Source organism: Megascapheus bottae, chromosome 18, assembly GCF_031878675.1.
Source record: "Megascapheus bottae isolate mThoBot1 chromosome 18, mThoBot2.hap1, whole genome shotgun sequence".
Classification (NCBI taxonomy): Eukaryota; Metazoa; Chordata; class Mammalia; order Rodentia; family Geomyidae; genus Megascapheus; species Megascapheus bottae.
Genome location: NC_143526.1, coordinates 19,403,143 through 19,418,781, shown reverse-complemented (window position 1 = coordinate 19,418,781; position 15,639 = coordinate 19,403,143). Strand labels below are relative to the sequence as shown.

The window sequence follows — 15,639 nt, the reverse complement described above, 5'->3', positions numbered from 1 at the left end:
ATACTTTTTTCAAAAACTTAACAGAAAATGATTTCCAGTCTCGTGTGTATCAAATAGGAAATAAAACAAGAAAGAAAAACACACAAGGTCCCGGAAACGAAGAATCTGATACTGGAGAGAAGCAAGGGAATCCCAAGGTGAAAGCAAGGTCAAGTCCAGGAATGACAGCTAAACAGCAGATCTGGTGAGGCTGGACTAGCAGATGCCAGGTGGCATTATCTACACACACACTTCCAAAGGCCCTATATTACAAAGTTTAGCTACATTCATTTTAAACATAATATTTGTAGGACCAATGAAATAAAATGGCTTGTATTTGTTTTATTTAGCTTGATTTTATAGACTTAATACTTTTCCATTTGATTTAGACTCAAATTACTTTAGTAATTAACTTTCACTTAAAAAGCAACTAGTACCCAATGCTATGGACATGGTAATGGAAATATAAACATAACTATATAAACATAAAACCTATGACTCTAGATATGTTTTATTTCATAAATTAATATGTTTCTATGACATACAAACCTTTAGCCTAATTTTGATTAAGTTCTAAATACTAAGTCCCAGTGATTGTAAATAGAGATTCCCTTCTTGAAACTTGTTTAACTTGTCATTTAAAATATGATGTAAAAAAATCAACGTTAATAAATTCTTTAACAAAAAAAAGCAATTAGCAGGTCAAGTGTCAATGGTTCACACTTGCAATCCTAGTGACTCAAGAAGCTGCAATCTGAGAATGGTGGTTCAAAGACAGCCTGGGCAGTGATCTGTCAGACTCTTATCTCCAATTAAGTACCAGAAAAGCCAGAAGTGGCACTGTGGCTCAAGTAGAGCCACTAGCCTTCAGCAAAAAAGTTTAGAGACAGTGCCCAGGCCCTGAGTTCAGATGATCTTCATTTTTCTCTCTAGCTTTGTAGACCACCAAAACATCAGAAGAATTACTTGAGGGATGCCAAGCTCAGTTTGGAAAATTGTGAGCAAGAAAATACCATTTATGCCATTAAGGCTAGGGTGACTTTTTATTCAGCTATAGATAGTGAAGGAAAAAGAGTTCAACCAAGAGATTCACTGTAATGTACATATCACACAAGCAGATAGTGAAGGAAAGGACTCCCCACCAAGGGGAGGAGTACACCCAAAAATTACCCCCCCAAAAAAAGTATCCATTTCCTGGAAGATGTTCAGAGGAGTTATATCACTAAAATCATTAGGGCTGGGAATGTGGATTAGTGGTAGAATGCTTGCCTAACATGCATGAAGTCCTGGGTCCGATTCCTCAGTACCATATAAACAGAAAAGATCAGAAGTGGTCCTGTGGCTCAAGTGGTGGAGGGCTAGCCTTGAGCAGAAGAACCTCTGGGACAATGCCTAGGCCCTGAGTTCAAGACCAAAGACTGGCAAAAATAAAATCATTAGATTTATCAATATCAAACATGAGTTTTCACAAGAATTTATAGTTACCTTGAATCATTTCATTATAAAAACATATGATTTACCAAAAATCATTTGTTTGTTTGTTTGTTTGGGCCAATACTAGAGTTGGAATTCAGGGCCTCACATCTGCTCATTTTGCTTCCTTGGCTAGCTTTTTACACTTGAACTATGTCCCCAACCTGTGTTTTGCTGGTTATTTTGGAGATGAACACTTGGACTTGAGTCCAGGCTGGTCTCTGACCACGATTCTCTGGATCTCACCATGATTACAAGCTTGAGTCATTGGCCTGGTTTGGGATTATTTATTCTTAATAATGTTCGTTGTGCATTCTTCTACATAAACTGTTGTCTATATCTACAATGGAAGATTACTGGAAGCAAAAAAAACTTAAAGCTTTAGATCTATACTATTTGGCATATAGCAAAATCTCTGCCAAGTTACAGCTATTTGAACCTACATATTTGATGTTCATTTCACTAGACATCATACATAATAACAAGATATATTTAGCCCTTCCACAAATTAAAAGGGAATAAATATAACAATATAAAGGCAAAAAAAGTATCAAAAACATCAAGAATAGGAATATATCTTAAAAATCATGTAACTTCAGATATATCGTTTGACAAAAAATTTCAACATAGAAGCATTCTTCCTTAAATATTGGACTATATGGGCCATAACAGATACAATGTAAGAATTTCAGGTGTGTATTTCATAGAGCTTAATCTGTGAAGTTTTTACTCACTGGTGGTCATGATGTTAGGAGGGCAAGAGGGAATTCCGTGATCCACTGCCCATCTGTAGGCACCTTCTCCAACTAAAAAGCTAACAACAGAAATAATTATTCCTTTAAAAATACACAGGGTCGTCTTCTACAGAGTAAAGCAATACAAGACCACATGGCATCTGAAAGAAATATTACATGTAGACAGTAAGATGGCTACATGCTCAATGGCTACATGCTCAAATTTTATCTAAATTTTCCTCACTTATAATATGTCAAGTAAAATTTGAAAAAATCAACACAATAAAAGGTAAAAATAGTTGACTTCCTAGAGGACAATATGAAGATTCATACATCAATTATGTCAACTGGGTTCTGAGTTTATTTGCAATATCTACTTAATAAATTCTAAGGTGAAGTGAATAGCTTCAAATGCAGCGTTCCTAACGAATAGAATAACTAGATCCACCCAAAGGAAGATGTACATACATTTATATGTACATACATGTAGAGATGTTCCAACACAAGAATATATGTTTCTATTTCTGAGCCTCAATGAAACAAGAATACAAGTCAGTTTTATGATGGTAAGTACTATGGCATATATATGTATATATATTGCTTATATATGTGCATATATACACAACTGCAAGTTTTAATATAACAAAATGGATTACAATGAAAGATTCATTTTTATAGATTTCAAATACCATCCTATTTCCTAAATAACTTGAAGCATATAGTAATGGCAAATAGTGATTATAATAACAATCACTTCATCTTCTTCCTTTGCTAGCTACTTAAAAAAGATCTCAGCCAGGCAGTAATGGATTCCTTGAATTTGTGCCTGCTCGTGAGTTCTTCAATATTTTGCTTCTGTTATTCTAATCATTCAAACACTAAAAACTCAAAAGTAATGCATACTAAAAGTCTTATGATCTGACTGTTAATAATACCAGTAACAAATTGTCAAAATGAAATATAAGGTTCTCAGACACCAGAAACATATCAAAATGGTTCCAATGAGAAACTGAACATTCAGTTTCAATAATTGTTTTTTTAATAAACACAAATGTAAAAACAGAGAAAGCAATAAAAAGGGCTTCACTAGACATAGGTGGTTCACACCTGTAATCCTAGCTACTCAGGAGCCTGAGTTCTGAGTATCACAGTTCAAAAGCCAGGCTGAACAGGAAAGTCCATAAGACACTCCTCTACAATTAACCACCTAAAAAGCCATAAGTAAAACTGTCATTCAAATGGTAGACCATCAGCCTTGAGTGAAAAGGCTCAGGAATAGCATTTGGGCCCTGCGTTCAAGCCTGCCTGCCCCAGGACTGGCACGCGTGTGCACACACACACACACACACACACACACACACACACACACACACCACTTTACTTCTACAAGCCTCTATTAAAAAAAAAAAAAACTCTAAAATATTCTTTAAAATGTTTTTCCTAGCTGGAGGCATGGCTCATGTGGTAGAACACTGCCTAAAAAGCATAAAGCCCTAAGTATTGCTCCACAAAAAAAAAAAAAAAAATCCTAATTTTATATCTAAGGAAAACTGAGAGAGCAAAGGAAAAGGTAATATTGTCCAAAAAGAAATTTACCTGACTTATGTAACTATAGCCCCCTTGTATACCACCTTATAATAATTTTTTTTAATTTAGAAAAAAGAATCTACCATATAAAATCCTGATGACAATCTCATATTGTTACAGTATCTTAACTTGTTATCTGGTATATTATAAATATGTTTATTTGAAATAGGATAGGGAAGGGGGAAAATAAGATGAGGGGAAGGCACAACAAATACTAAACTTTTTCAAGATATTAAATAACTGAGAAAGGGTATCAATGTATGTGAAGTAATGCACCTTCCATCTGGAGAATGTAATGTAAGCCTTCTATTAATTACAATAAAAATTATATGGAAAAAAGATATTAAATAACAAACTCCATTTTCTACATTAAAGGACAGTATCTTCCTTGTGTTATTTTCATCTTGTATTAAATTAGATCTAACATTTTATAAGCAAATCAACAAAATTCTGCTAAAACCAACACTGAGGTGAGGTAATTAAAACTCTTACAATACAAGTGCCTGCAAAGCAAATACTTGAAATAGGCTATCTGGACAAAAGTAGAAGTCTGCATTATTGACAGATAAATCATTTTCAAAGAACCATGCTTCTATACCACTATAAACATGCAGTTTACTGATTCATATATACCTCCAGGATTCCAGATATACCTCAAGGACTCCAATCATTAATGTAAATTACATATGGGGGAAAACAATATTATTTAACTTAAAAACTGATTCCTATCATTTCATTATTCAGTACAAGAAAATGTTTAAAAGACAAATAAGGCTATGATTATTTAAAGCTTATAGCCATATAAGATGCAAAGAATAAGGTACATGATGCACTTGGAATATATGAAATGTAACATATTAAATAGTAAGAACTATTACTATTCCTTGATTTCTGTAAATTCCTCAAATTCCTTTTACAGAAATTTTCAAAAAATTTTTCAACTAGCTTATTGTTTAAGATGAACTTTGGGCTCAGGATGGCTCCTCTTCTTCTTGAGTAGCTGGGGTTACAGGTGTGAGCCATTGCCCCCAGCCTTGGTTTGCTCACTTGCTTGCTTTCATCCTTGTTTTCAAATTACATAGCAAATTTCCAAGTATGTGAGCAATTTCTACTTCTGGACATGACAGACTAATAAAACCAATGAAAAAAAAACAACAGAGAAATTTTTAAAACAGTTTTAGATATTAGACATCAGAGGAGCGTCATCTTTGAGAAAGAGGAACAATATAAATCTTGCCTTACTGAAATCAAAGGGTTCACTTTCATGACTGAGAAAGTTTCTAGACCATTCTACAGTATCCCAACAATGTCTCGGTTGGCCAAAGCTGGGCAATCAGAGAGGCCAGAATTAACAGGACCAAGTGCCAGAAAGAAGAAAGCCGCTTAGCTAGAGGACCCCAGACAGCTGCACAGAGAATCCTTCTAGTCTTCAGCTAAATGTTCAGAATGTACATAAAAGAAAACCATCCAAAACAAATAACTTGACAATTCTAAAGAAAATAGTCCCCATGTTCAGACAGAACCGGGAACTGTCAGAGTAAAGAATTCCAGAAGCTAAAATAAAAAGCCTCCTTCTAGCTGCATTTCCTATAGTACCTCAAAAGGTTTTAACTCAATAGCAAAATAATAGTACCTCAAGGGTAAATGCTTCTCTCGTCGCATGTGACAAAATCTAAAGAAAGATCAGAAAGATCTCAACTTCCTTTAAATAACAGCCATATCCAGTTCAAAATCATAGTTACTAAAATAAAAATTATACTGCATTCTGAAAAGTAAATGATACCATAACTGAAATACAATAAAAAAGTACTAAGCACACAAAAATCAGAAAAATGAAATATATAATGAACAAATCAACCAATTGAAAAAAATCCTAGAAATAACAAAAATGATAGGTCCAATAAACCATTATTTTTGTGTTCCACTTTTGCAATGCCAGGAATCCAGCCCAGGCCTTGGCTATATAAGACCTCTACCACTGGGCTACTTATGCAGCCCTAAAAAAAAATGTTATGACTCCACTCATAAGCTAGAAGATTAATCACATTTAAATGTGTATAAGCCTTTTTATAAGATATGTAAGCCTTTTATTTTAATTAGTTTACTTATTCAGTCACTCATTCACTTTTGGTGGCACTGGGGTTTGAACTCAGGGCCTCGTGCTTGCCTAGGCAGTTCTACCATATTGAGCCACACCTCCACTTTGAAGCACACTTTTTAAAAAATTCAAACCAAACTTCTGGACATAAGGATCAAATATCAAAAATAAAAAATAAGCTGGATATGATTTCCAAGTGACTAGAAATTGCAGAAAAATCATTTGTTAAAATTTAAACCATAGCAATAGAAACTTCAAACTGAAACAAAAAGAATTTTAAAAACCAAACACATCATCAGTGATCTGTAGAACTACTACAAGATGCTCCTTAACTTATATCCTGATAAAAATCGCAGTAATTGAGGATAGCCTATCCCTCCCTTTCCTCTCCATCTCTGTCTTATGCAACCTCTCCCTCATCACACTTCCAATGTGAAGACACAGCAAGAAGGCAGCCATCTGTAAGACAAGAAAAAAGGCCCTTACCAGAAACCAAATAGGCTAAATCTTTATATTTAATTTCCCAACCTCTAGGTCTCTGAGATATAAATGCCTGCTGTTAAAACCAGTCTATATAAAGTATTCTATCATGGAAGCTGGAGTAAAATTATATTAATCCATGTTATATGCAAATATATCTCTATTTTTAATGCCACAGGGTATGTAATAAAATGACTAGAAAGAAATTTATTTAACCATTCATTAATGGATACTTAGGTTGTTTATGTTTTATACTCTACAATCAAATTTTTCAGCATTTTTCCAAAGAATGAGGCAAGAATTAAATCAAATATTTTCCACTATATACTCTATTGTCTCAACACAACCTACTTAGTAGGTCATCCTTTTCCATAAAACTAATTTGAGATGACATTATTACTATAGATCAAATTTTCCTATATACATAAAAGTTATGGTCTTGCAATTCTATCCTAGAAATCTTTTGTTTTTTGTTTTTGTTTTGTTTTTTGTTTTTTTGTTTTTTGCCAGTCCTGGGTTTAAGCTCAGGGACTGAGCACTGTCCTTGGATTTTTCTCAAGGCTAGGGCTCTACCACTTGAGCCTCAGCACCACTTCCAGCTTTTTTCTATGTATGTGGTACCAAGGAATTGAACCTGGGTCTTCGTGCATGCTAGGCAAGCTCTCTACCACTAGGCCAAACTCCCAGCCCCTCTTTTGTTTTTTACTAACATGAAAACCAAAGCATTGTCAATTACTAGTACCAAATAACAGATTCAACAAGATTATTTACAATTTTCAATGTGTTTTTTATTCTGAGAAATGTCCTCAAATCAATTACTTTAGCTGTACTCCAATACTTAAGATACTTTTAAAGTTTAGCAATAAAATAATCCCAACTGGGCAACCAGCAAAGCAAAATCCTCTCAAGAATCAACTACAAAGCTAAAACTTCACTCTGACCTCCTAGGCTTTAATCCACAATATTCTATTCCATCTGGAAATTTACCAAATGTACAAAATGTTCCAAGATTACAGAAAAAAAAGTATGTCTTACTGTCAAAGGCATGCTACTGCTGGTGTGTACCCAACAGCATTAGTCTTCTATGGATTAAACAGCCTTCAAACACCACATACACCAAATACCAAAGACACAAGAAAAGTCAAGAAGAACAAAGTGGTTACCAGGGAGGAATTCTTCCAGCTGAAAGCTTGCCCTTCTGCCCTTCACACAACAGTCTATTTGCAACTGAGACTGGGTTCTTGATTCCTAGAAATAAAATTGTCAGAGAAGAAATAAAACAAAAATCTTCAAACTTCCTTTCAAAAAAACAACTTGAAAATACCTTAGAAATTTTTTTTTACTTTCAAGCTACGTTAATGTCTAGTAGCTTCAAGAAAAGAATATAATATATATGTATATTTTCATTTTTGCCCCATGTTACAGCAAAAAAATTTGAGCTTTAAACAGTAGATATTTAGTAACTGTAAACCCTCTATAAAATACCCCGATAATAAAATACAATAAAAGAAAAAATAGTAGGTATTTAAATTAGGCTCTTTTTTAAAATCGATTTTGCAATTTTAAAAAATCAACTGAACATGTAACTTTCTCCTACTGTCAGTTAAATAAATGTCCCAGGCTCTAACTGACCTTTTTTAAAAATAAATATGATTATAAACATGTTCAGCTTTATCATGAAGAGAAAAAAATGAGGAAAAGTAAACCAAAACTTGGAAATCTCACCTATACAGGAGAGAGAACTTCAATTGGAAAGGGATTTGGGGAAGAGGACACATATGTTGAATATTGTAGCCTAGTGTGTGGTTTAGTTTCCAGAACACAAAAGAAAACACTGAGATGGCCAGGCTTGTCTCAAGGAACACCACCTCAGAAGACATCATGAATATAATAACATCAATAGGTTGGCAATGTCAATAGCAAACAAGATGATCATAATGATAAGTCAATGCCATGAAGTTAGTTACCTAGTACCTAATAATGTGACTCACCCATTGGCAAACTCTGAAATTTGTACCAGATGATTTGTTTAACAGATCTCTCAATTCTCTGACTTAGTTATGTTTAGAAACTCTGTCTGGGGCTGGGAGTTTGGCCGAGTGGTACAGCGCTTGCCTAGCATCCATGAAGACCCTAGTTCGATTCCTCAGTACCACATACATAGAAAAAGCCAGAAGTGGTGCTGAGGCTCAAGTGGTAGAGTTCTAGCCTTGAGAAAATCCAAGGACAGTGCTCAGGCCCTGAGCTTAAGCCCACGACTGGCAAAAAAAAAAAAAAAAAAAACCCTCTGTGTGATTAAGGAGGAAACATGTACACTGAAAGTTAAATTGCTTGCCCAAAGTCACAAAGCTGAGATGCTAAACCGGGCAGCTAATACCAAAGATGATATCCTTCACCATTAATCTACAGACTCTCTCTGTACCCTATTAGTATAAAAAAAAGTATAGGGATATGAAAAGACTATAATAAATTAAGACTACCAACAGGCCAGTTACAGTGACACACACTTGTAATCATAGCGCCCAGGAAACTAAAACAGGAGGATTATGGGTTGAGGCCAGCCTGGGCTACACAGTGAGATGCTATCATAAAATAAAACCAAAGGAGCTGGGAGTTTGGCCTAGTAGTAGAGGGCTTACCTAGCATGATGACCTGGGTTCAATTCCTCAGTACCATAATTATAAAAAAAGCCAGAAGTGATATTGTGGCTCATGTGTTAGATCTCTAGCCCTGAGAAAGGCCAAAGACAGTGCTTAGCCCCTGATTTCAGGCCCCAGGACTGGAAAAAATAAAAAATAAAAAAATAAAACCAAAAATTAAAAAAGGCTACCAGCCTAACACAAAACAAGATCAAACAAAATTTGATATCTAAATTTAGCTAAATAACAAAATATTGCCATAAAAAAATGAAAAATATCAAGAGAGGAAATGTCCAAATATATACAGTTCCTTAAAATATATATTTTGGAATATGATTCCATTTTACAAGAACATTGGTAATTACCAAAGTAAATTACACATGCAAATCTATAAATCCACCATCAGCATTTATCTTTAAAAGAATTTTTATGACACTATGACACATGACAAGCCTATTCAATGGAGAGAGACAACTTTGAAAGAAAAATTAAGAGGTTTTTGATTCTCAGCATAGTGTAGTAGCAATAGTCAGAGAACTTGAAATGTTGAAGCAGAAAAATCACAAGTTCTAGACAGCCTGAGCAACATACTGAATTCTAGGCCAATCTGAGTTATGAAGCAAGACCATGTCTCAATTTAAAAAAAAAAAAAAAACATTTCTTATTCAAAACTACTCTATGAGTATAATCTGGGTAGGAAACAGACTACATTAATGGAGCAGAATAAAATTAAAGTGTATATTTAAGAATTTATTATTTATATGTAATACAGAATTAATAAGAATGAACTATACAAGAGACAAAAAATGTTAGCCCTTTATTGTAACTGTACTAGCCATCCGTTTCTTTACAATTACAAATTCACCCTTTGTCACCTGATCTGAATAAAACATATACAATCCCTCCCCCACCCCGTTCTTTTTTTTTAAGCTTTTGTGGAAGATATAAGAGTGGAGTCAGGGTCTTTCTATAGAGCGAATGCTGACCTTGTACTCACAATCCTGCCTCAGACTTCTCCGTGAAGGGATTATAGGTATACACTACTAAGCCCAGCAATAAATCTTTCACTTGCCAGGTGGCACAATGGAAAGTTTGTCAGTAGAGGGCACTGGAGACACACTGTAGTAGAAAAGATAGCTGACTGGACAGGTTTGTTTTGTTTTGTTTGTTTTTTATGTGGGTCATGGGGCTTGAACTAGGCCTGGGCACTGTCCTTGTGCTTATTAGCTCAAGGCTATCACTCTACCCTGAGCCAAGCCCCACTTCCCATTTTCTAGAGGTTAATTATAGATAAGAGTCTCCGGTCCATCAATGTTTGTGAAGTTATGCACCTTCTATTTGGTCAATATAATGTAACCCTTCTATTAATCACAATAAAAAAAATTATTAAAAAAAAAAAAAAGAATCTCCGGCCGGTCCTTTTGTGCCCAGGCTGGCTTTAAACCTGGATCCTCAGATCTCAGCCTCTTGAGTAGCTATGATTACAGGCATGAGTCACCACACTGGGCTAAAAGAGAAGCAAGGGGTTGCTTTTGTTGTTGTTTTTTGTTTTTTCGCCAGTCATGGGCTTAAGCTCAGGGACTGAGCACTGTCACTGGGCTTTCTCAGGGCCAGAGCTCTACCACTTGAGCCTCAGCACCACTTCCAGCTTTTTTCTATGTATGTGGTGCTAAGGAATCGAACCCGGGTCTTTGTGCATGCTAGGCAAGCATTCTACCACTAGGCCAAACCCCCCCCCCACCCTCATACCTTTTTTTTTTTTTTTTTTTTGCCAGTCCTGGGCTTGAGCTCAGGGCCTGAGCACTGTCCTTGGATTTTCTCAAGGCTAGAGCTCTACCACTTGAGCCTCAGCACCACTTCTGGCTTTTTTCTATGTATGTGGTACCGAGGAATCGAACCCGGATCTTCATGCATGCTAGGCAAGCACTTTAACCACTAGGCCAAACTCCCGGCCCCCTCATACCTTTTTTAAAGGAAAAGTAAATACTAACAGGGATTTCACAATAAAATATTATTATTAATATTAGTAGCAACCTAACAGCAATTAATAATGCTCTGTTAACAACCAAATAGTCAAGAAAAGTTGGGTTGTTTCTTCTGTCTCCTAGGTATGTGTTTTTTATGTTGGTATCTTTTGTATTTTACGTAACTTTATACTAGGAATGTGTGTGTAGACAGACAGATATTTGTATACAACAGTATAAATACATACATTTTTAAAATTTCATGAAGGTGGCATATTTAACACCAGCTCATTTCACATGGATTTAAGTGAATTATAAAAAAAATTAGATCAATCTTTTATGCATACATGTGGGAAAAAATCTCCAACATATCCTATTTTTAAAAGTTTCAGACTGGATGTCAGTGGCTCATGCCCTTAATCCTCATCCTCATGAGGCTAAAATCTGACCAGGGAAGTCCATGGCACTTTTATCTCTAGCTAATCAGTAAAAGCAGAAGTGGAACTGTGGGTCAAGTGGTAGAGCATTAGCCTTGAGCAAAACAGTTCAGAGACAGAGCCCAGGACCTGAGTTCAAGCTCCAGTACCAATACCAATACCAAGAAAGTAAGGTTTATAATAATATAGTTATTTTATAATAAATAACAAATAACCATAGTCACAAAATAAAACTATATTTCTATTACATAAATATACTGCCTAAAAGATTTGATTTTTAAGGTTAAATCCCACAGAATATAACAGGATTAAAAAGTGACAATATAAAAGATAAAACGTAAATTTTATTCATAATATCTGAAAATTATTAATAAAAGTATTCATATATTTTAAATTTCAAAATTAATATTCTAAAAGAACTGTTAAATGTTTAAAATTCTTGAAGGAAAGGAAATAAATTCTAACTAAACTTTGACTCAGGTTTTGTTGTCCCATCTTTTATTGTTTTACAGTGCTAGAAATCAAACCCAAAGCCTCATCCAGCCTGGAAAACTACTCTACCAATGGGGCTACATCTCGAGCCTTTGCTGTTTTCTATAAAATTATTTTCTATAAAATTGTTTTATAATTTAAATGCAATAAAAATTGTTTTCAACACTACTTCCAGCAAGAATGATTTCTAAAAAACTAAAGTAAGTCTAGAGAAAGTGTGAAATGAGGTTATAATGCATACCACTCAATGCTCCAACTGCTCCAAAATTTAAAGATTTTCCATCCATAATGCTGGCATCACACTCAATTTCCCCTAAGAGATTTAAATTAGATCCCATTCCTGCATTTGTAAAAGGAGAATCCTAAAAGACAAAACCAAAAATTAAACGTCATTAGGCTTTATGTCAGAATTAATAGTAATAATTCACAAACTCTTCTAAAACCTAGGTGAGAAAATGCTTCAAATTCATTGTATGATGCCAGCACTACCCTGATAACAAGACAAATATAACATGAAGAAAGACATCTAGAGACAAATATACCTTGTAAATATCAACACAAAAATCACAAAGGAAGGCTAACAAACCAAATCCAGTATATTATGAAAAGCATTTATATCATGAATCAGTGATGCCAGGAAATAAGTTTGGTTTAATATCTAAATAAATAAATTGATGCAATATCCCATCATAATAAAAAATAAGACAATCTACAAAAATTCTAGAGCTAAGATTCCAATTAATGGTCAAAGGCTAATATATCTTTCTCATCACTTCTTTTTTAACCGTGTTCCTACACACACACACACACACACACACACACACACACACACACACAGTTACAAAACAAGTAGGCAAAGAAGAACAGCTAGAAAGAAAGAACTGAAATCACTATTTGAAAATGAGATACTCTTGTATACTAAAGAGGGGAACCTCAGGACTCCATTACAAAACTGTCAGTGTTAATAAATTAATTATGGTTCCAGGATACACGATCAATATACAAAACTAATTACATTTGTAAACAGTACAATGGAAAGTACAAAAATGAAATTAAGAAAATCATCCATTTATCTCAGGAGGCAGAAATGGAAAGGCTACAATTCTAAGTAAGCCAAGATGAAAAAAAAAATTTAACAAGATCCGATCTCAAAAAACAAGCTAGAGGGCCAGGAATTTGGCCTAGGGGTAGAGTGCTTGCCTAGCATACAAGACCTGGATTCCATTCCTTGGTATCACATAGCTAGAAAATGATAGAAGTGGTGTTGTGGCTCAAATGATAGAGCCCTAGCCTTGAGAAAGCCCAAGGATAGTGCTCAGGCCCTGAAACCAAGCCCCAAGGCTGGCAAATTTTACTATCTATCTATGTATGTATCTATCTATGTATGTATCTATCTATGTATGTATCTATCTATCTATCTATCTATGTATACACACACACACACACACACACACACACACACACACACACACCTCCTCCCCCCAGGTACTCAGAAGGTGCAGGTAGGAGAATTGCCAGCAACTGGGGAGTCAAATTCCCTTGCCTGTCACACTTGTCTGAAAACTGAATTACAAAGTCAAAGGGGACAGAAAAGATTCAAGTGATAGACTGTGTTCCCAGCAAGAACAAAGCCTTCCAACTCAGTACAAAAGTGGGGTAGAGACAACTTACGAATTACATCACAAACAATAAAATAGTTTCAGAAATAAAAATATGGGACTGGGGGTGTGGCTCAAGTGGTAAGAGTACACACTGTGAAAAAGCAAGCTGAGTGACAGCATGAGGCACTGAGTTCAACCCAGAAACTGGGGTGGCAGGGTTGAGGGGAAGAATTAAAGATGTGCTGCTAGCAGTAAACTCTGTATTCACACCTGCAGTCCCAGCTATTCAGCAGGCTGAGAGCAGAAGATTATGACTGGGAGTCATCCTGGGCAGAAAAATCCACAAGACTCTTGAAGTGGAATTCAAGCTATAGATTGACAGCTGTAAACCAGAAAGCAAAATGAGAGTACAAAATCCTGAGTTCAAATCACAGTACTAGAACCAGAAGAAAAAGGAAAATTAAAAAGAAAGATGAGTGAGACTTATACAAAGAATAAAAAATTTTAAATGTGTCAAAAATTATGTTTTTAAAGGAAAGGAAATCCCACAACAATGGATCAGAAGAATGAATAGTGTTACAAAACCTTCCTAAATTGATCTCATTCAGTTCTACCCTTTATCATATTAGGTTGCCATTTTGGCAGAAATTTACAGACCAGACAAATTTATATGGAAATGCAATGAAACTAGAATGCCAAAATCTTGAAAAGATCAGAATTGGAAGATTCACACTTGTACATTTACAATTTACAGTTATCAATAAGCTTATCAATCAAGAATTTAGAAAAGAAAAACCTTGCAGGTTTTTTCAAAGAATAAAGGATGTCAAAACAACTAAGTAAGTATCACCATTTCAATAAATAGTGCTCAGACAACTGACTAGGCCTGGGTAAAAATTGAAGTTGAACTTCTATACAAAAATATTACTCAAATTTAACTCAAAATGGATCAAAGACCTAAACATAAAAGCTAAAACTAAAAATTTTAGAGAAAACTTAAGGGCAAATATGCATCACCTTGAACTAGACAATGTTTTCTTATATTTGGCATTAAAAATAACCAAAGGAAAAAAACCTACATAAATGGGATGTAATCAAAATTTAAAACTTTTGTGTTTTAAAGGATATCATAAGTACCCCAAAGGATGAGGGAAAAATTGCAAATTATATAAATGATAAATGACTTGTAGTCAGAATATAAAAAATCTTCCTATAATTCTAAATTAAAAGATACAATTTAAAAATGGGTAAATTATATAAATAAACACTGCTCCAAAGAAGATATATAAATAACTAGCAAGCACATGAAAAGATGCTCAAAGCCATTTGTCATCAGAGAAAGGCAAATCGAAACCACAATGAAATACTACTTCACACCCACAGGATGGTTATAATTAGACAGATAATACACATGCTGGCAATGGTATGGAAAAATTAAAAACCTTATACAATGCTGAGAGGAATGTAAAATGGTGCAGCCAGTTTGGAAAACATCTGGCAGGTCTTCAAAAAGTTAAAACACAGAGTTACCATTTGACCCAACAATTCAACTTGTATACCCAAGGAAAATGAAAACATATGTCTACATAAAAGATGTATATGAATATTTAAAGTAGCATCATTCATCAATACCAAAAAGCAAAAACAATTCAATGCCCATCAGCTAATAAAACATAAATAAAATGTTCTGCATATATACAACAGAGTTCTAATAGAAATAAAATGTAGTGATACAATATGAAAAGAAGACTTTGAAAGAATATGTTAAGTGTTTGTTAAGCCAGCCACAAAAGATGATGCACTAGAGTACTTCATTTACATAGAAGATCCAGGAAAGGCAAATCCATAAAGCATATTAGTGGGACAAGGAGAGAGGAGGAAAGGTGAAAAAATTGATCATATGTAAGACGTTTCAGTTTTGGCATCTGGCAAATGAACTAAAATTATACAATGATAATGGTTGTTGGATGTTATAAATATAAGCAAAACTGAGTGATACACTAAAAAGGGGCACATTTTTATGACATGAATTATATCTTGAAAAGATATGGCAAAAAAAAAACCAGCTTATATCAAGATGGACAGACTAAAAAGGCTTAGAGTCAGAGGCCAGTGATATACTTGAAAGCTAAAGAAGAACATAGACTTTTTGGTG

The 15,639-nt window shown here is 34.6% G+C and overlaps 1 protein-coding gene across 7 annotated transcripts in view; it reads right to left on the bottom strand.

Moving 5' to 3' along the window:
• Positions 1-15,639, bottom strand: part of Tasp1 (taspase 1) — a 207,608-nt gene that overhangs the window by 140,162 nt on the left and 51,807 nt on the right. For 6 of the 7 annotated variants that reach the window (XR_016538586.1, XM_090351979.1, XM_090351978.1 and 3 more), the window contains 3 exons: positions 12,125-12,245; positions 7,515-7,599; positions 2,187-2,266 (listed from right to left, as the gene is read on the bottom strand). Coding sequence is in view for 6 of the 7 variants with exons in the window: in XM_090351979.1 (XP_090208105.1) it covers positions 2,187-2,266; positions 7,515-7,599; positions 12,125-12,245 (286 nt within the window). In the remaining variant the exon portion in view is untranslated. Of the gene's footprint in view, positions 1-2,186; positions 2,267-7,514; positions 7,600-12,124; positions 12,246-13,754; positions 13,817-15,639 lie in introns of those variants that run through there. The other variant, XM_090351983.1, reaches the window with a different exon arrangement.